General features: G+C 42.0%; 1 protein-coding gene across 5 annotated transcripts in view; it reads left to right on the forward strand.

Annotated features, from left to right (window-relative positions):
• KIF13B (kinesin family member 13B) overlaps nucleotides 1-20,582 on the forward strand; it is a 177,802-nt gene that overhangs the window by 59,233 nt on the left and 97,987 nt on the right. For 4 of the 5 annotated variants that reach the window (XM_006135585.5, XM_025190999.3, XM_025191000.3 and 1 more), the window contains exons 3-9: nucleotides 3,014-3,026; nucleotides 3,697-3,757; nucleotides 6,905-6,997; nucleotides 7,683-7,863; nucleotides 8,330-8,417; nucleotides 11,948-12,082; nucleotides 16,377-16,489. In XM_006135585.5, coding sequence (XP_006135647.3) covers nucleotides 3,014-3,026; nucleotides 3,697-3,757; nucleotides 6,905-6,997; nucleotides 7,683-7,863; nucleotides 8,330-8,417; nucleotides 11,948-12,082; nucleotides 16,377-16,489 — 684 coding nt within the window. The remainder of the gene's footprint in view (nucleotides 1-3,013; nucleotides 3,027-3,696; nucleotides 3,758-6,904; nucleotides 6,998-7,682; nucleotides 7,864-8,329; nucleotides 8,418-11,947; nucleotides 12,083-16,376; nucleotides 16,490-20,582) is intronic. The other variant, XM_089776990.1, reaches the window with a different exon arrangement.

Here is a 20,582-nt window from a genome sequence, read left to right on the forward strand (position 1 = left end):
CTCCCTTGTCTGTGCCCAGTGGAAGAGTGATAGAGGGTGTCAAGTGCCACTATCTAAATGTGGGCGTATCATGCTATCTGTGATGAACACTATATCCAAGCTTTGGTTTTTTTGGCAGACAAACTGTTGTTGTTCTCTTGTCGTCTTAACCTTGGCTTTGATGGATATTTGGCAGTACCAAGACTGAGTAACTCTCTTGACTTAAACATGCGCCAACCTGCCGGAAGAGTCACACTCTGATTCTGCTCCTAACCCAAGGCTGCTGTCATTGCTGTTTAGTCAGAAAAAATGGTGATATAAGATCTGAAGCAGAGCCAAATGGAAAAGATTTTCTCCACAATGGATTGAGAGGCATACCTTCATTCTTTAAGACAAATCCAGTGACGCAAAAATAACGATGAATTTAAATTTATTTCCCAGCCTGTAAGACATATGAAATAAAGTTTTTTTTTTTGCATATCATTACCTTCCTTTCACTGCCAAAAGAAATAAATATGATGTGTCAGACAGTTTTCTGATTTCATTTGTAAGGTTCTAGAGAGAAGGCTGGCTTTTTCCAAAGCTATGTATTTTTTTATAATTTTCAAGTCTCTTGTATGTTTGGGGGGGGAGGTGCTGAAGGGAGAGATTACTTAAATTGATGCCCATCTACATATTAATTTTTTTTAATCTGATGTTCTCATTTTTTACTGTATTAAATAATATGGTGCCATCTTTTCTTGATCAACCAACCTTCCTGAAAACATTTATTCCATCATTTCTTCCCTGGAGAAAAGTGCCAAGAAAAGTCACTTTAGAGCCTGCTGATTGTGTAGATAGCCCTTAACCTAGGTCCGAGACACTCAGGAAACGGCTCCTTTTCTCCAGTCACCCTTTCAAGGCAACCTAAGTTGGCTAGGTTATCAATAGAGTCTTGAGACTTAGGTCAGAACTGGGCATGGGTGTGCATGGACAGAGGCTGTGTCTATATTTAAGCCTGTATAGGTCTGTCACTTTAGTTAATCCGCCTCTAAGAAGTAATACTAGGTTGACAGAGGTACTGTCTATACGGCGAGTTATGTCAAAATAGCTACGGCGCTTGGGTGTGGCTTTTTCTCACACTTGAGAGACTTAGCTATGCCCGTATGTGTTTTCAGTGTAGAGTCCGTGCACTTCCTTCTGAGTCAGACTGCTAGAGTTCTTCTGCTACTGTTTTCAGGCCTCACTACAAGACGCTTCTGTTCATTTCTTATGACTAAGGCCCTACCAATTGCCCTGCTGTGAAATACATGACAGACCATGAAATAAGCCCTTCTGTGTGGAATCTGATTTCCTCATGCTTCTGGGAACATGCCATCTAGGGGCAGGAGAGGCAGATAGACACACTGGGCCCCTTGGCGAGATAGGGGCAGCCCTGCTGTGTTCCTGGGAGGGGCGGGGCTTTGGGAGGGGCGGGGCCGGGGGTAGCTAGCCCGTGAGACTGCCCAGAGCGTGCCATGCCCTGTGCCTCCAGCCATTGGAGCCATCTGGAGTGTGCCATGTGGTGCTCTGGCAATGATTTAAAGGGCCCAGGGCTCCAGTTGCTGGACTGGACCTCCGAGCAGTTGCCCCCTTTATCCACCCTAGCCCTGTCAGTGGGATTTGGCCCCCTTCCTCTGCAAGCACACTCTAGATGGGGAGATCTGACCTACCACCAGAGACAGCACAGAAGTGTGGGTGGTTGACTCACTTCTGTGCTGCAGCAGCCCTGGAGCTGGGCATGGGGCGTCCGACCTCCACAGGTCCACCTGCAGCTCGGGCATCTGGGTGCTGGGTTTCTGCGCCCCTGGGCTAATTGCCACTGGCTGGTGCTAGACACTAGGATCCTCCATCTGGGGCACTTCCAGCAACACGAGCCGATCAGATTCACTTCCACTTCCAGGAGCCTCCTGCTGCAGGAACAGAGCGCTGCATCTGAGAAGGCATCACAGAAGTGAGGGTGGCAATCCGTGTTCTCTCTAGCTGAGCACTTGGACGGCCACCCACGAGAGATTCAAATGCTGCCCAGCTGATTAGCCAAACACCCATAGTGCCCACAGCCAGCAGCAAGTGTGTCTACTGGTGATGCACATTTACACATGCCTCGGTGCACACAACATTTATTCCTCACCTAGATGGAAAAAATTAGAGGAACATTGGTGGCAATCCCATGATTCCCTGCAATAGCTTTGACTCTCCTGTCCACCCCCTCCCACTCATTTTTGGGATTTGGACCAATGTTCCCTCTAATCTTTTCCATCCGTGTGTGGATTTTTTCCATCCATGTGCAGAATATTTTTTTATGTACACAAGGGTCTGTGCAAATGTGCACCACCTGTAGCAACAAAAAAAATCTAGCTCTGGGCACTCTGCCACTCACCTGGCATCTGAATCTCTCCCAAGCGCTGCTGATTAATCACCTGTGAAACTATGCTTAAAGGGAACCTTCTGGTTACATTGTGAAATTTTAAAATCTAAACATCGGAAAGGGTGAAATTGACCAATTTAAAAACATGATGGCTGTGAAATTGACCAAAATGGACCGTGAATTTGTTACGGCTCTACTTATAATTATATTATCTCTATCACTTTTTGCATTTTCATAGTGTCTATTAGCCCTAGTCATTAACAAACACCTTGTTGCACTAAGTACGTCCTGAGAGAGTTTTGTTGATATGGTTGACTCCTTTAAGAATTAGGCTTAGATTGATGTGATTTTTTTTTTAAAGCTAGGTTATTATGGAGAGTATCCCAGATACTGCTTTTTGAAAGGGTGCTTCATAAACTTTAGTTCCCCTATTGGACAGTGATTTGGAACATGAAACTGAAAGGGGATTTATGGAGATAGTGAAGTTTCTTAGCATCAATGTATAATGTTCAGTTTAATATTTTATCAATTGTATTTCTCAGAATTGAGAGCCCTATAATTAACTGTATTTTTGTCTGGGTTTTTTTCCCCCGTCACATATGTCCCTTCTTATTTGTCACCTGATGATGATTCTTCTGGGAACTGCAGGAGCCAGCCAAAAGTAAGTTTTTTGTTTACACTTTAAAACAGTTGTGAAAAGCTGTGGTGTATCACTTGTTTAGCTTTCAGTTATCCAAATATTTACCCTTTTTAAAAAGTGCAGTTGATCAGCTGTTGTTTCTCCAAAGAAAAACAAAACACCAAACCACATGCTCTTCAAAGAATCTCTTTGCCTCAGAAGACCATTGCATGTCTCTAGCCAAAAAAAGTCACAGAAACAAATGAGAACATAGTTAGCATTGAGGACTGTGAATGAATAGAATGTTTGTTTTAAAGCATTTTCTGTTATCTGCATTAGAGCAAACTCATTGCTACTGCCTTACATTCCCTTCATTTTTTGCATTTTGTATGCAGCAGCCTCTTATCTCCCCTTCCCACCTTCAAAATTTTAGTTTATTGGCACATCTATATAGTAATGACTTATTGTTTTAAACAATGTGTAAATGGAACTGGTAAAATAAATCCTGTAAAATTACAATAAGTCAATTGGCTCAAATTTGATAAAGCACAAAAAAGGAAAGCAAGTTAAGGTGGTGTTTTTTGGAGGAAGGTTAGACTAGCATCAAAGGATATGTCAGCTAGCCACCTATATAGCTAATAAAAGAAGGAAACCTTTTTTGGTTTGATTTGATTGTAGTTTTAAGAAGTCTTGTTGGTTTGTTTTACTACAGGTGTTTGCATACGATCACTGTTTCTGGTCTATGGATGAATCTGTAAAAGAAAAATATGCAGGTAATACTGTAGCTTTGTGATTGCACTCTGTTTACACACAGCAATGAAAAGGAAAGTATCTAATTACAGTCATGTATTTGGTAAAGGTCAAAGACCATATAGCATGGAAAGCCTTTTTTCTGTGTGGTTGCTCATTGTCAGGAGAGAAACCAAAGTCTTAAAATTGCTATGTTAATCCTTCCTTCTAGTCAAACCTAACATTTAGAATAGTGGCAGACAGCCAATCAACGTGCATTACAATCTATACAATTTGATGAATGTAACTAATTTGCCATTTTGATTGATATACAATATCTCCATTAAAACACTTAATTCAATATGATTTAAAATATTTCGGTTCCTATTTCTGCACATAATTTGAGAATCAATGCCAAGTACATCTTTGTGGTAAAGCTTCCCCACACCCAGGCCAGTTCAGCAAAACAAGTAATTTCACTGTAGTACGTTTCAGAACTGGAGCCTAAGTCTTTAGTGGAGCCTAAAGGCTGTTTGGTGGTTTAAAGGATCCAGTTCTGCTCCCACTGAAGTTTTATTGATTTGAATGGAAGCAAAACTGGGCCTTGTACACCCAAACGTAGGCCCATATTCTACAAAACTGAGCTGTACATGAAGAAAAGCCCTTAAATGCTTTTGAAAATTTTTACCCATAGTATGTCATTTTTTCAGACCTTCAATCCAAAGAAAACATGGCCCCATTCTGTAATCAGGCAAAATTCCTATTAACTTCAAATACAACTTTGTTCGGGGGTGGGGGGAGGAGGACTGAAGAGCAGGCCTTAAATTTATAACAGTATATGTAAGTTATTGGACTACTTTGGTTATTGGTTGAAAGAAAATTTTTAGGGAAGAGAGCTTTTTGAGAGAAGAGCTCTGAATATTTGATGTATGATTTATAGTATTTTGCCATCTGCCTATGTGTTATATAATTATCTGACACTTTCTTTGACAGGGTAACAAGTTGTGTGGATGGGGTGGGAAGCAGTAGATGTGATGCATCTAGAATTGAGTAAGGTTTCTGATACTATCTCTCACAACCGTCTCATAAACAAACTAGGGCAGGATAGCATAGGTGAAACTGCTATCAGGTGGGTGCACAGCTGATTGGAAAACCATACTCAAAACTAGATATCAGTGGTGATATGCCCTTCCAGCTTTATTAAGTAGGGAGCATCTCATGTGTATTCTGGCTCTATTCAGTATCTTCCAAAATGATTTGGCTAATGGCATAGAGAGTACACTTACAAACTCTGCAGATAGTGCCACACCGGGAAGGATGATAAATATTTCAAAATGGATCTTGACAAATTGGAGAAATTATCTGAAATACAACAAGGCCAAATGCAAAGTACTGCACTTACAAATAAGAAGCAGTTGTACCAATACAAAATGGGAAATGACTGTCCGGGAAGGAGAGCTGCAGAAAAGAGTCTGGAGACTACAACAGATCAAAACCTAAATGAATCAACATGATACTGTTATAAAACATTTCACATCATTCTAGAATGTGTCAGCAGGAGTGCTGTACCCAAGAATTCTTCTGCTCTACTCAGCACATGAGACTATTATAGAGCACAGGCCCCTTCTGGACACCATATTTTGGGAAAGATTTGGACAAAGTCCAGAGGAGCTCAAGAAAAATGATTAAAGGTCTAGAAAACATGATCTATGAGGAAAATGTTTTTAAAAATTGGATTTGTTTAGTCTGGAGAAGAGAAGATTGAGAGGGGACGTAATAGTGGGAAATAGGTCAATGGAGGGATGATAGGAGTTACTATAGAGAACTTTCTGGGTGTCTGGCTGATGAGTCTTGCCCACATGCTCAGGGTTTAGCTGATTGCCATATTTGGGGTCGGGAAGGAATTTTCCTCCAGGGTAGATTGGCAGAGGCCCTGGAGGTTTTTCGCCTTCCTCTGTAGCATGGGGTACAGATCACAGCTAGAGGATTCTCTGCATCTTGGGGTCGTCAAAGTATTTGAAGGCTTCAATATCTGAGATATAGGTGAGAGGATTATTCTAGGAGTGGTGGGTGAGATTTTGTGGCCTGCACTGTGCAGGGGGTCAGACTAGATGATCATACTGGTCCCTTCTGACCTTAAAGTCTATGAGTCTGAGTAAGTCCTCAAGTACATAAGAAAGAGGCTGTTATAAAGAGGAAAGTGATAAGTTTTTTTCCTTAACCATTAATGTCAGGACAAGTAGTAATGAGTTTAAATGGCACTAACCTGATATTCAGATTAGAATTTAGGAAAAACTTCCTGACTGTAAGGATAATTAAGTACTATCCAGGGAGGTTGTGGACTCTGCATCATTGGAAGTTTTTTTGACAGGTTAGACAAATACCTCTTGAGGTAGTCTGGGTAATACTTCATCCTGCCTCAGTGCAGAGAACTGAATTAGATGACCGTATCAAGGTCCTTTCCAGTCCTACATTTCTATAATTGTGATTCACTGTACTACTACTTTAAACAAAATAAAATTGGCAAACTTTTTTCCACTCTAGGAAAAGGTGAATAGATTTTAAGGATGGCTAGTTTTACCCTCTACTTATTACAGTAGAAAAACTGTCTTCTATTTTGCTGAACTACATGCCTTATACTATGTTTCTCTCCAACTTGATTATGCTATTAAAGCTTTGCAGAGAAAAGACCAAAGTGATATGGCAGTCTTTTGCTATATTTTCACCTATTTCACAGAATATTGTAAAGTACACTTACTAATAGACCTTAAAGTATTACTTTACATTACTTTGACAACTGCAGTTTAATTTTAAATGAACAACCTACCATTTATGGGTCTGTCTTTGTTTCTCTAATGCACAACATTGTGTGGTTGTCAATAGATGGTAACTGAGGTTCTAATGGGTCTGAGAAACATTAATAGTGAATACAGAACCAGATTCTAGTTTAATTTTACAGCGATATAAATCTGGACCATAGACTTCAGTAGAATTATTCCAGGTTTACATCCATTATCCTTCTCTCAAGCCACCTTACTGTCTCATTGAGATACATTATGGAAGGGGTAAACTTTTTTCATACAGTTTTTTTTCTTTTCGCCTGATTTGGAATCTGAAGGACATGACTGTAAAAAGAAGTTATCACAGTTGTTATCATTTTTAACCTGAACCTCACTTTTTTTTTTTTTAAGGTCAAGATGTTGTTTTCATGTGCCTTGGAGAGAACATTCTTCAGAATGCCTTTGAGGGCTACAATGCATGTATCTTTGCCTATGGACAGACAGGTACATCATTGCAAAGTATAAAATGCAGTGGTGATGAAAAGTATGTGTTGTGGCCAAAATAACTGTTGTTTGGCCAGCTTGGTGACATTGCTAGGTTTTTCCCCGATATAGCAATATAGATAAGATGTGGGTGGGGTTTTTTTCGTGTTTGTTTTTAATATTGATTGGGGGCTGAGAGGAGAAGGCATTTTGGAATAATATTGGTAAATTTCTGGTGCCCTGTTTTCCCATGCTGTAGATAAGTGTCTCCTGTCTGTGATCGTGACTGTCCTTGGGGTTGTTGCATGTTTAATGTTTTGTAATAGAAGATCCCTGACTGTGCATTTAAATAGTCATCGCTCATCATTTTTTAATTTGATAAACAATGATGGCTTGGCTTATTCGTTTGGCTGACTTGCACTGTGCAGGAGTGGAACTCAGGTAGGCATTACATTGATATCCAGGATAAGGATGCTCCTCCAAGTCCTTTCAGTTAATTTAAGTAGCTTGGCTTTTCCTTTGAGCTTTATTTAAGAAGCAGGCTGTCCTTTAATTGGTGTTTTGGCTCCTTTACATACAGAAAATTGTGTTTAAAGACTATTCAACGAAAAGTTTCAAACCATTCTTTGCCCTTTACTTCCCCCTTATCCCCTTCACCCCAAAAACCCCCAATATAAAAGCACTAATGCTAGTTTCAAATGCACAGGATCTGGAAAATCTTACACAATGATGGGTACGGCCGACCAGCCTGGATTAATCCCAAAACTCTGCAGTGGTCTCTTTGAAAGAGCACAGAAAGAAGAAAACGAAGAACAAAGTTTCAAAGTGGAAGTGTCCTACATGGAGATTTACAATGAGAAAGTTAGAGATCTCCTTGACCCCAAAGGGTAAGCAGTACAAATGGAGAGGAGGCTTGACCATGGACTCTTGTTTCTGTGACCTCAAGTGGTCTCCCTATCTTGCCCTAATAGACTCCCTCTCAGGCATCTATCAGGTACAAGACCTAGCCCTGTTATGGGATAGTGTTGTGTTTCTGACCACCCCTTCAGCCCCTCACCTCCAAATAACCTTTGTTATTATTTAAAGACCCAGCATATGCCAAACAATTACCCTAGTGCTCAAATTGACTTTCATGAAGTGATATGCAGGCAAATGCCAACGCTGCATGTAGAGACGGGTAAGTTTTTGTCTAGTGCACTACAATGCTTGCTTCCTGCTCCGAATGGTAGCTACAGTGTCTCATCATATCTGTTGCTTTGAATGGTAAGCTGATGAAAAACGTGGTTTTACTGAAAACTTTATTGTATTTAGATGACTGCACGTATATAAATACATTTTTTTTTTTTTAAACAGAAGCCGTCAGTCATTAAAAGTTAGAGAGCACAACGTCTTTGGCCCTTACGTGGATGGCCTTTCTAAACTGGCTGTTGCCAGCTACAAGGTAAGGGATTATTTTAAGGATGGAATAGATTTTGAAATTAACAGTAAAAAAATATCATTCTTCAAGTTATTTACAGTATTGAGATTATTTTTATAGTAGGCTTTTGTAACTAAAGAATTGGGTGGATATGGTTAAAGGAATCCTTTTATGAAAGTCTAAAACATGTGAGTTTACCACTTAATATGGGCGAGGAAGGAAATAGATCACTTACAAGGCTGGATTTAACAGTTCTTCCTTATTGAAACCTAACTCATGCTAACGAGGCTATACAAACAAAAACAGTTTGGCCATGACCAGGCTGACAAAGAAGGTTGATGCATTGCTTGTGCTGGAGAAAATAAAAACCAGATACCCAGCTATGTGCTTGGAGGCTTTCATCTCTCTGTGCCCCCATTTCCTCAAAAGAGATTAAAGATTAACTGGGTAGTTTCTGTAAAACAGTTAAGATCCAGACTTCATACTGGTGCATAGTAGTCTGCCACCGAATACGAGATTGCAAAAGCCGACGTTCGTAGGGCTCAGGCTTGAACACCTTGCCAGTTTGCTGGGAAGATTGTTGTACATCTTAGCTGTTCTTTTCCTCAGGTGGGCATGGTAACTCGGTGTGTGGTGTAAGGTCCTGCCTGGATAGCCCGGTTTTACTTCATGCTTCACCTTCTGACGATAGTTTAGATTAACATTCAGTTCCTGGGTTGTGGAACAAACTGGAGACTGTTTTTATGACGGTTGGCTATAGGTGCCACGTCCTACATCCGTCAGCTAACTTTTCCAGCTGTCTTGGTTTAAGAAGTCGTCAACCTTGTGAAACGTCCAGGTCTAGGTACTGTGGCAGATGTTGTCTGCATAAATGAACTTTCAAGACTCTTGTGGCAAGTCACTGATGTAAAGGTTGAACAGGACTGGAGAAAACACAGAGCCCTGAGAGAACCCATTGGTCTGTCTCTAAGCACTTGTCTTTTCCCCCATATGGACTCTGAAATCTGCCTGTCAGACATACAGTTCAGTGACACCAGTGAACCAAGCTAACAGGACCCATGATACTTTCATGAGCAGGCCAGTGTGCTATACTGTATCCTATTCCACTGTTAGATCAATTAAAACAATAATGTTTTCAAGTTTCCATGGAAGCCATTTACAATTAACATGGTCAGCGTGAGTACTTTGTCACATGAGCTACAGCCTTGGTGAAAGCTGGCTTGGTCAGGGCTCAAAATGCTCTCCGTGACAGGTAATATGCACTGTGTAGGACCAAGCGCTCCAGTACCTTAAAGCATACCAACAGTAATGATAAGGGATGATAGCTCGATGCTTGATGTAGGTCCTTTCCAGCCTTTGGGAGAACAATGACTTCGCAATGCACCATATCTTTGGTAGCCTGCTATAGTGATGCTGTAGCCCATTGGCCACAGACAGGCCAATCAGAGTGAGGAGCAGTCAGCCAATGAGGAACAGGCTGGGCCCTATAAAAGGCTGCAGAGTTGAGGGGAGTTCTCTTACTCTGACCAGAAAGGGAGAAAGAGCGGGGTCCCAGTAGCGGCAACACCTTGGAGAGAGCACGGTTGGGTAGGCCCAGGGGAGCTGGAGAGAGGCACCAGCCTGATCTCTGCCAGACTGAGAGCCTTGAAATAAGGGCCGAGAAAGTACAAGGGTCATGGGGAAATGGTCCAGGAAGCGTGAGCAGTCAAGGGAAGCGAAGGAGGGCAGGAGATGGCAGCTGTCGGAGGGTCCCTGGACCAGCACCCAGGGTAGTGGCCAGGCCTGGGTCCCCCCATTCCTCCTTGAACCATACCTAGCCACCTTGAAACATGGCCTTTACAGACTGCAGCTTTCCCTGAGGTAAGGGGCTAAACTTTGGGTCTCCAGTTGGCCACAGTGGCAGGTGTACTGATGATGGAGGATGGGGGCAGGACTGATGGAGGATGGTGGGCACTGCCGAAGGACAGGGTCTTGAAGTGGACACTGTGGTCCAAGGGGCCAAGCAGCTCCCATGCCAGAGGATGGAGCTAGGGGAGCAGAATGACAGCAGGTGAGACATGACACAACCAGAAGGCAGCGCACCCCATACACTGAGCAGATTCCCGGTGTGACCAGCAGGGGGCGCTGCAGTGGGGTGAGTCAAACCTTGTTACACATGCCTTCACTGATGACCCTGGCAAAGAACTGCACAAGTCAAAGTTGAGTATGGCAGCCAAGATATTACAGGAATTCTGGAGCTATATTGTCATAATCTGCAGCTGTTCCACACTTGATGCTACCAGTGTCTGTTCCAAGTCTGATACAGTGAATGGCTCTTGGCAGCTTCTGATCTAGTGTACACATTTAAACGTGCCATTCATTCCTCGCTCCTCTTTACACCTGTTTCTCCAAAAGGTGCTCTGGCCAATTTAAGTAGGTGTCCAGCTGCCTGGTTGGGTGTCACTGAGGATAGGGTAAGTGTAGGTGGTGGCTGCAGTGCCCCAAGGAGGTTGGAGTAGACTCCTACACTTGCAGCTGGCTCGGCTAGCTGCGTCCCACAATTGTCAGAGGGTCATCGACATCTGGGTCACCGGATGCCTCGTATTCCCTGTGCAAGGCAGCGCGCTCCTCATTGGGCCGGGGGGATGTAGATGAATGGAATGTGCCTCGCTGGATAGTATCATGGATACAGGTGTGGTTGTTTTGAGATCTCCAGTCGGGAAGTTGTTCCCCATTGGTGTCAGCCTCCTTTATTCCCCCATTCTTTGTGGTGACTGTTGGAGTTTCCAACTTAAACAGCTAGATGTGGCCAGATGGAAACCACCAATCTGGATGGTACCACAGAATTTGGTGAACATCAGCTGAATGACATCTGCAAGGTTAGACTGAATATATATGGCTCAGCCCTACTTCGAGTGTACAAGTCATAGCCACTGATATTATAATGCTCCACTTCAACAGGTGTCACATTGCAAACAAATTATGTTGATAGTATGTCGATGAGCAGGAATGGCAAGTAACTCACACTTGGCAACTGGCAAACTCTCAGCGTTGAGTTCTAGAATGTGTAGAGCTGGTCCAATGACATAGAGGTCACTGGTTTGCACGTTGGGGTTGTCGGTGATGTTGGTACTTGTGGAATTTGGCTAGCTGGTTGGATCATTAGCTTCCCTGACTGCTGTCAGGTACAGGGATTGGTCCTGTCTTGGGCATGGGGCTGGAACCTCCTGAGGTCTATTCCAGTTCTATGATTCTATGACAAGTGTCTCAACGAGTACACACACACACAAATTTTATTTGGGTCAAACAAAGACCCAAAATAAAATTAATGGTTAATGTACATATAGTGATGCTGTTTACATTAAATTAGGCTAATTGATTGTTTACTCTTAACTTAAACAATATTGCGATTGATTTTTTTAAAGGTTTTAAAATTGAAATCAAACAGGGGGGGACATGTCTATTAGACGTTTTACAAATAAATTTTTATTATCTATTGCAGTAAGTTAGTGAAAGAAATGTTTGTGCAGATAATGCCTAGGACACATAATTAAAGGCCTTTCAATTTTTTTTAGGACATAGAGTCTTTGATGTCAGAGGGTAACAAATCTCGAACAGTGGCTGCAACCAACATGAATGAAGAAAGCAGTCGGTCACATGCAGTCTTCAAGATCATCCTCACACACACACTGTGTGATGTACAATCAGGGGTAAGTAATAGCAGGAGATTTTCAGGTAGAGATTCTAACCTGGGATGTCATAGCCATTTGAATGATGGCTTTTGTAATATGTTTCAATAGACTGCTGTGATTGAGCACATATGCAATGAAGCTAGGCTTTATAGCTATTTTGATGGACATTTAAGATTGAAATGTGGCTTTTGAAATGCCATATAAGGATGCATACCCAAAGCTGCAGCAGATTTAATGAGTATTCCTCATCTGAAGCAATGAAACAGGTATTCTAAAACCAGAGTTTTTAATGCAGATTTGGGGTAGTAATATTTCTGCAAAACGGACTCCTTATCCTCTAGATCCCTTCTTAAAGCTCCTCTTTGCCATGGTGCCTATAAAAAGCTTGACAACAGTCAGGCTGATATGCTGGAATCACACCAACCAATATTGTCTGTTTTCTTATACTCCCCTTTTGGTCTGTGTGTATCCATGCGTTGCCTCTCTTCTTCGATTAAGATTGTAACATCGTTGGGCCAGACTGTTGTGGTAGTCTGTGTGTTGTATAGCACCTAGCATAGCAGGGTCCTTTTCCCATGCTTGGGACTTCTAAGCGCTACAGTTATAAAAATAATCACGAATGGGGGTGGGAAACTGAAGCTGGAGCTGTGTTTGAATATAAATAACTGACTTTATCTGTCCCAAGAAAATATTTGAGGGAGATATTTTGTGAATGGGAGACTTCAGAATGCAGAAACCTTGGTGCATGTATGAAGATTTCATGTTGTAACTTTTTCTTGGGCTATTTTCAAATGTATGTTTACTGAATGTGTTATAAAGATTTTACCCTCTCTGTCAGGAGTACCTTCTTTCCTCTAATTTTGTTTACCATTTGACAAGAAATACATTTTTTCCGTTGAATTTTACTTTACCTCGCAGCCTACTAGTGATGGCACAACAATTTTAACTTGAAAGTACAAAAATTCAAGGGAAATTCTGAAGACAAACTTAAACCCATTTGGTTAATCTTAAGCTAAATGTATATTTTCCCCATGAGTCCTCTGGTGAGTGTAAGAAGCTTTTAAAGGCAAAGCTAGTAGGACCAGAGAGTGTACTGATCAAATTTTCAGATAACACAAAGCTAGAGATGAGGGAGTTGCAAATACTTTGGAGGATAGAATTAAAATTCAAAGGGATCTTGATAAATTGGAGAACTGGGCTACAGAGAGTAAAATGAAATTCAAAGAAGACAAAAATAAGGTGCTAGGCTTAGGAAAGAAAGAGAAAAGGCACAAGTTTAGAATGGGGAATAACTGGTCTGGCAGCTGCACTGCTAAGAAAAATCTGGGAGTTGTGTTGAGTCATGTTGGAGTTCTGATCTAACATGATGCTGCTTCCGCTGCGCCAAAACCCCCCCAAAAAACCCAAAACATGTAATTTGGGGTGGCATTGAGAGGTATAGTATGCGAGTCACAAAAAGTGATGGTTCTACTGGGTAGGCTTCAGCTGTAGTGTTGTGCCCAGTTTTGATCACCGCTATATAGAAAAGATGTAGACAATCTGGAAAGGATCCAGAGCTGAACACCAAAGCTGGAATGCAAGCTATATGAGAAAAGCCTGAAGGAACTGGGTATCCTTAGTTTGGAAGAGATGAGATTAAGGGATAACATAATAGCAGTCGTCATATACTGTACTTGAAAACTTACGATGGAGAAAAAACGTTCTTTTGCCACAGATGGCAGGACAAGAGGCAATAGGGTCAAACCTAGCTGATCTAGATTAAATCTCAGGAAACATTTCCTAACTGTAAGAAACTTAAGACAATGGAACAAACTACCATGGGAAGTCGTGGAAGCTCTTCAGTGGAGATTTTCAAGAGACTCGTTAGCTGTCTGTTTGCTTTTTTTTGTTTTAATAAATAAATAAATAAAGATGCTGGTACTCCAGGGGAAAAGTTGTTGAGCTCTGACTGGAGGTGCCAGTACTGCATCTGGAGGTGCCGGTACTGCATACCAGGCAGTACCATCACAAAAAAAGCACTGGTTGAAAGACACAAAGTCCTGCATCTTTTCAGAGGGTTAGACTAGGTGACCCTTGTGGTCCCTTCTAATCCTGAGAGTCTGTGAAAAGTGAACAATGTAATGCCAGCTGAGCATTCAGCATTATGGTTCACCACCTCCCCTCACTTTGAGGAGAGTGTGGAAAAACAAATTATACTGACTATACAACTGACAAAGTAGTTAGCTTCAATGAATTTTATACTTTGATTTCATCCTCCCCTGGTTGTAGGAATGGGAGAGGTCTGGGAGGGATGGGTACAAGGCAAGAAATGGGTCTTTTCTGCTTGTGCTCTGTTTGGAGCACCTCTGGTTAATGGCTAAAAAAGAAAGAGCCAAAAATACCAACAAAATCTGTTAGTTGCATTCTCTATTTTTGTGGCTGTTAGATATTATTGGTGTCAAATAAGGGTTTTGTCCCTGTCAGCTCCACTGCTTTTGTCTGAAATTTGAATTCTAGGTACATTTTATCAATTTATTATGGAAATGTGTCATAGATTCAATGTTGTGACTGTACTGCCGTATCTAAGATGGGCTCTGACGGGGAGCGTGTGTATTCACATTGCACACACTTAATAGGGGTTGAATATTGAGTGCCTTGGAGTGGTATTCCTCTGAATAGCTGATAGATACCCACAAAGTGATTTTCAACTCCCTTTCTCCATTTTCTTATTTTTCTCTCTTCACATCCTTAATCTTTTTTTATTATCTAACCATTTTTCTTTTTCCTCTTTCCTCACCCCATCCACCATACTGTATTTCTCTCTCAGTTCTTTTCCTCAAGCCTCTAGATCACTTGCTTCGCTATGTTACACTCCCTAAAATGCTTTATTTTTCACGGTTCTCTAGTTTTTTCTGTTGCTACATTACATTTTTGGTTTCCTTGATGCTTCTGGTTAGGCTTGGCCCAAGATAGTTGTTTTGCTTTCCTCTTTCCCTTCTTTTCCTTCAGTGACCACCCTGCTGACTATGCAACTCTATGAATTTCCAGTCTCCTCTGGGCTTCTGGTCTGAGTCTTTCTGAAATTAGATGATCCAACATGATGTGCTAGGACATGGAAGTACAGTGTGCTTTGAAACACAATTAAATTTTCAAAAATGCCTGAATCCCTGTGAAAAATATCAGTCCCATTGATTTTTTTTTTTCAATGAGACATAGGTACTTTGGAAAATTTATAATTGTAATCTTAGCAATTACATAGTATAGTGAGGGGGGGAGCTAAGGAAAAGCTCAAGATACCTATTAATTTAAAGGAAATCTAAATACCAATTTGAATGTTTCAAACATTGACTTTTGGTTCAGACATTACTGGCAAGAGTGATACGAATTTATGGTAAAACTTCTTTTGGGTTAAAGTTTCAATATGACGAGGGCTGAATGCTTTTTAATCATTCATCTTGGAATTGCTTCTTTAAGGAGAAAGTCTTTGGAAGGGATGTAGGAAACCTTCCCTGTCATCTTTAGTATTTTTGTAAATGCCTGCCCGTCATTAAAAGTGGACTTATATTCAGAGTGATGCAGTCTGAGCACAGGGCTGGGAATCATTGTCAAAACTATGCTACAAGCATTACAGCAGCACAGCTGTGGCACTGTAAGCTACACTGCTGAAGTATAGACCCTTTCCACAGTGATGGAAGGGTTATTTCCTTGCTGCAGTAAATCTACCCCCATAAGAGATGCTGGCAGAAGCTAGGTTGTTGCAAAAATTCAGTTGTCAACCTAGCAGTGTCTGTAGCAGGACTTAGGTCAACCAGTCTGTCTTTCAAAAGTGTAAATGTTCACACCTGTGAGTTGCATAGCTAGGTCATCCTGAGTTTTAAGTGTACACTAGGCCTGAGTTGGCCTTGCTCCCACTGTGGCTTTGGACAAATAACTGATCCCAGCTTTTAAAATGAGAAAGCTAAGGCAGAGATGTTAGATTGTTTCCTGATCTGTGTCCATTGGCTGTTCCCTCCTCCCACTCATCATGCTTTATACCTGCCTGATACTGCTTGAGTTTCTCCCTCCTGGTCCTTGGGGTCTTGGCGTTCCTGGTGCATCCAACACTAGCACTGTCGTGGCAGCTATTAAAGAGGATTATTTTTGATCCAAAGGTCTGTGTTGGAATGTTCACGGCATGCTACAATATTGAGTTTAAAATTGGTTGGGTGAAAGATCCAATGTAAGTAATACGACTTGCATTCTTATTTGAAAACGTGGCAAACTGTGAAACTTAACTGGAAATTTGAGTAAATAAAATCGTTTAACAGTAACTCTTCTCTTGTCCATTCCTCAGACATCGGGTGAGAAGGTGGGCAAATTGAGTCTGGTGGACTTGGCAGGCAGTGAAAGGGCCACTAAGACTGGAGCTGCCGGGGACAGACTGAAGGAAGGAAGCAATATTAACAAGTAAGGCGTTTAGTGACTTCTTAAAACAGGCAGCAAAGAAAAGCTACACCAAACTTCAAATGCACTGTTTAATCCATAAGATTTCTGCAAGGTGCTCATAACCAATTCAGGCTTTTCTGAGGTGGTTTTGTATTTGAATGTTGTTTCTATAGAAATCAAGTGATCTGTGCACATTTTAAGTATGTAAGATGTGTGTTATGTTGTGCTAATAGTCCCTGTAACAGTTCTGTATGTAACTTGTGTTGCAAAGACAACATCATAAGGATTGGAAACTGTTTTGTCTTGTTTCTCTCATAGAAAATTGATACCTCTCATAGAAAATTGATACATTGCTCAGCAACGTAGCCTGTGTTGGAAAGAATATTAGTGGCAATACCACTAGCTAACTTTTTCCTCAGAGCTACTTTTTGGAAAAGCAGGGACTTGCCTTACTTCTGACAACTCCTGCACTTGCAGTTATCTTCATGAATAAAGACTAATAATTATGACAAATTGATGTGTACAAAAAGACTGTGGAGTCCACCAAACTAACTTTCAAGGGCTTTTACGGCTTTAGGTGTTTGCTACACTGAAGGTATAGGTACCAATTAAGTAAATATTAATTCTGCGACACAAAGTTACAACGATCGGAAGGCTTTTGTACTACTTTGAGTGATTGCATATGTATTCCACATGTGTGCGTGCCATGAGCACAGTTATCAAGAAACTTTCCCCTTAGCAGTACCCATTGGGCTAGTGCAAGTGCGCTTTGCAAGCCACTTGCAGGCCCCCTCAGTTCCTCCTTGCAGCCCAGAACAGTGGTGAGAATTTGGTCTTGCTTTAGCATGTTCTCTGTTCTTGTATATAGTTACCTAGTGACATAGTTCTTAGTGTTAGTGACGGGCGTTTTTTTCTCGGTTCCCCATTTGCGGGTTCCATTTGTCAGTACCAAGGAATGCCTCTGTCCCCGGCTTCAAGCCCTGTCTTTCTTGCTTAAAGCTGACGCTGCAAGCAAGCTGTGCTCTAGCTGTTTCAAGTGTTTCGGTGAGACTTGCGTTAGGGATCTGCGCCTGGTTGGCAAGGTCTTCAAACCCAGGGCCAGAAGAGATGGAGAGGCCTGGCTGAAGTTTCTTTGGATGGGGGCTACTTTGAGGCACCTTCCGAGCCCTCTGTCAGAGAGGGTACTGAGCACTTGAGCACGTCTGAGCAGTGCACCTCCACTGCTGACTGAGTCCTGGCACCACCACTCCATGCCGGTGCCCAAGAAGAAGCAGAAGGCTTCTTAAGGACATTGCAGATCTCCGATCCCGATGTCTGCAAAGAAAGGGCACAAAGCGTTGAATAGAGTGCACTCAAAATCCAAGCACTCTTCCGTTCACTCTTTGGATAAAATGACACTGTTGATTCAGGCAGACCCCACGGAGTCCTGGGCCCCCAACAACACATTTATCGTCTGCGGCACCGTCTTTGTTTCTTGTATGTTGGTCAGTAATTATCCCAGTTCCATCCATGCCAAAGGCATTTGCAGCTGCAAGGAACTTGTTGAGTTTATCGGCACTGCTGTCCCGGGTGCAGGAGATCTGTCCTACAGTGAGCCTCCTCGATGCAGCACTCAATGTTAGACCAGCCTCCCGTGTCCCTGAGCTCTCATCTGTCTGTACTGTCCAGAGGAAAACCAGTGATAATGGCCTCTTTCCATTCTTCTCCAGATAGTTGACTGGCTTTCTCCACACCCATCATGATTTCATATGCCTCTGTGCTATTCCCCCTTAGTCATCTCTTTGCCAAGCTGAAAAGTCCCAGTCTTTATTAATCTCTCCTCAGATGGACGTTGTTTCATACCCCTAATCATTTTTATTGCTCTCTTATGTATCTTTCAAATTCCAATATTTCTCTTTTGAGATGAGGCAACCACATCTGCACGCAGTATTCAATATGTGGGCATACCATGGATTTATACAGAGGCAATATGATATTTTATGTCTTATTGAACCCTTTCTTAATGATTCCCAGCATTCTGTTTGCTGCTTTTTTTTTGACTTGCTACATATTGAATGAATGTTTTCAAAGAACTTTCCACAATGACTTAGAGCTCTCTCTCTCTCTCTCTCTCTCTCTCTCTCTCTCTCTCTCTCTCTCTCTCTTTTTTTTTTTTTTTTTTTGGCATGGCAACAGCTAATTTAGCCCCCATCATTGTGGTTTGGAAACTCCCTCCCACATCAAAACAAGTGGGAAGGAGCTTAGATATTACATTCCCTTCCAAGGCGTTGAGCATTTTTACTCTATCCCCTTCAGAGATCACGCATTGTCTCAGCTGCTAAAGAGAAAGCCAAAGCCTCTGAGCCAAAGAGTACCAAAAAGCTGGACTTGTTTGGTAGAAAAATATATTTTGTGACAGGGGTACAGCTTAGAATTACCATCCAGAATCTCCTATAGGGTGATCTGACTTTAACGCCTGACAAGCTGTCTGAGGACATTAAAGAGGTGAATGAAGGGAAGTTAATTGCTTCAGTCTGATTTGGATGTGGCTCACTTGGCTACCAGGATCGTGGCTTCTGCAACAGCCATGCTTATGGCTATAGTCTTCAAGGCCCTAGAAAGCTCAAAGGCCAAGATGTGCAATTTGAAGGATCATCCCACTTTTCAGCTCAGATGGAGGATGTACTTCACATCTTAAAGGTCCTATTGAGGAACACGAGTAGGAATTATAGGTACAGGCCAACTCTTTCCCCTCCAGTTCTTCCTGGTCTCTTTAGGTGCCCTAAGGGTACTAAGCAACCATTGAAGATACCAGATCAGATTCGATTATTCTAGTCTCTCCTTCCCCTTGGCTTGCAAACCACCTCTTCCATTTCTTTAGTGCTTCACCCCAAATTACTTCAGATCCATGGCTCTTATGTACCATGTATGTGGAGTACACTCTTCAGTTGGTTTCTTTCCGTATTCAGGGACCACTCTTAATGCTAGTAACTGATGTCTCTGCCCTGGGTTGCCTTCAGACGCAGGAGTTAAGGTTCACAAAGAGCCTGACTCTCTACATAAATATAAGGGAGCTGAGAGCTGTCCAGCTGGTGTGCCAGCCTTTCCTAATCTGTATCAAGGGGAAATGCCTAAGCTTTGGCAACACAGCAGCAATGTTCTACTCCACAGACAGGGAGAGGTTTTTTTCATCTCTGCTCGCTCAAGATAGTCAATCTGTGGGATTTTACATAGTCACTTTACTCAATCCTCTAACCTTCCAGAAGCGCAGTCTGAACTTGTAAATCACCTGAGCATGTCATTTAACTCCTCATGAGTTTGTCCTCCTGGGATTTTTTCAGATTTCTCTTCCAGCTCTGCTGGCCTCTGGAAGTGGACCTGTTCACAGTGAGATACACGATGAAGTGCTACCTGTTCAGCACTTATAGTGCTACCTATGACGTAAAGGGTCATAGTCTGGGTTCCCTTACGTGTGTTGCCCTGGACAAGCAAGCTCCTTTGTACTCTTCCGCCAATTCCACTCTTTCACAGAATGCTGCTAAAGATCAAACTGGGCCATGCCCGAGTCTGTCTTACTGCCCCAGATCGGCCTTAGTAGCATTGGGCTCTCCACTCTTCTGTTTCTTTCAGTGTTTCTTTCTTTCATAGATACCACATCCATTAGACAAAGATCTAATTTGACAAGATCATGGACACCTGCTCCCCACAGACTTAAAGGCTAACTGCTGGGCTGCTTCATGATGAGGTCCTAGGGAAGAGTCATATTCAAGAGAAGTTCGTAAAGGGTTGTTGAATAGTCGTAAACCATCTACTAGATCTACTTACCTGTCTAGGGGGAAGGATTTCTCTGTCTGGTCTCACTCCGGAGTTTCACATTCTTTGGTCCAGAATATCTTAGACTATGTATTGTACCTAAACCACCAAAATTTGGCAATTTGTTCTGCCAAGGTCCACCTAACAGCTATCTCAGGCTTCCACCCTCAGACTCATAATCAATCTATCCTCTCTAATAAAACATTAGTAAAATTTATGAAAAGTATGGAAAAGTGGTATCCTCTCCGGTACAAGAGCCTGTTGTATTTGGTATTGTCAAAGCAATGGGGCCTCCTTTGGAACCGTTAGCTATCTGGCTTTT

This window comes from Pelodiscus sinensis, chromosome 3 (assembly GCF_052426305.1).
Source record: "Pelodiscus sinensis isolate ZL-2025 chromosome 3, ASM5242630v1, whole genome shotgun sequence".
Lineage (NCBI taxonomy): Eukaryota > Metazoa > Chordata > Testudines > Trionychidae > Pelodiscus > Pelodiscus sinensis.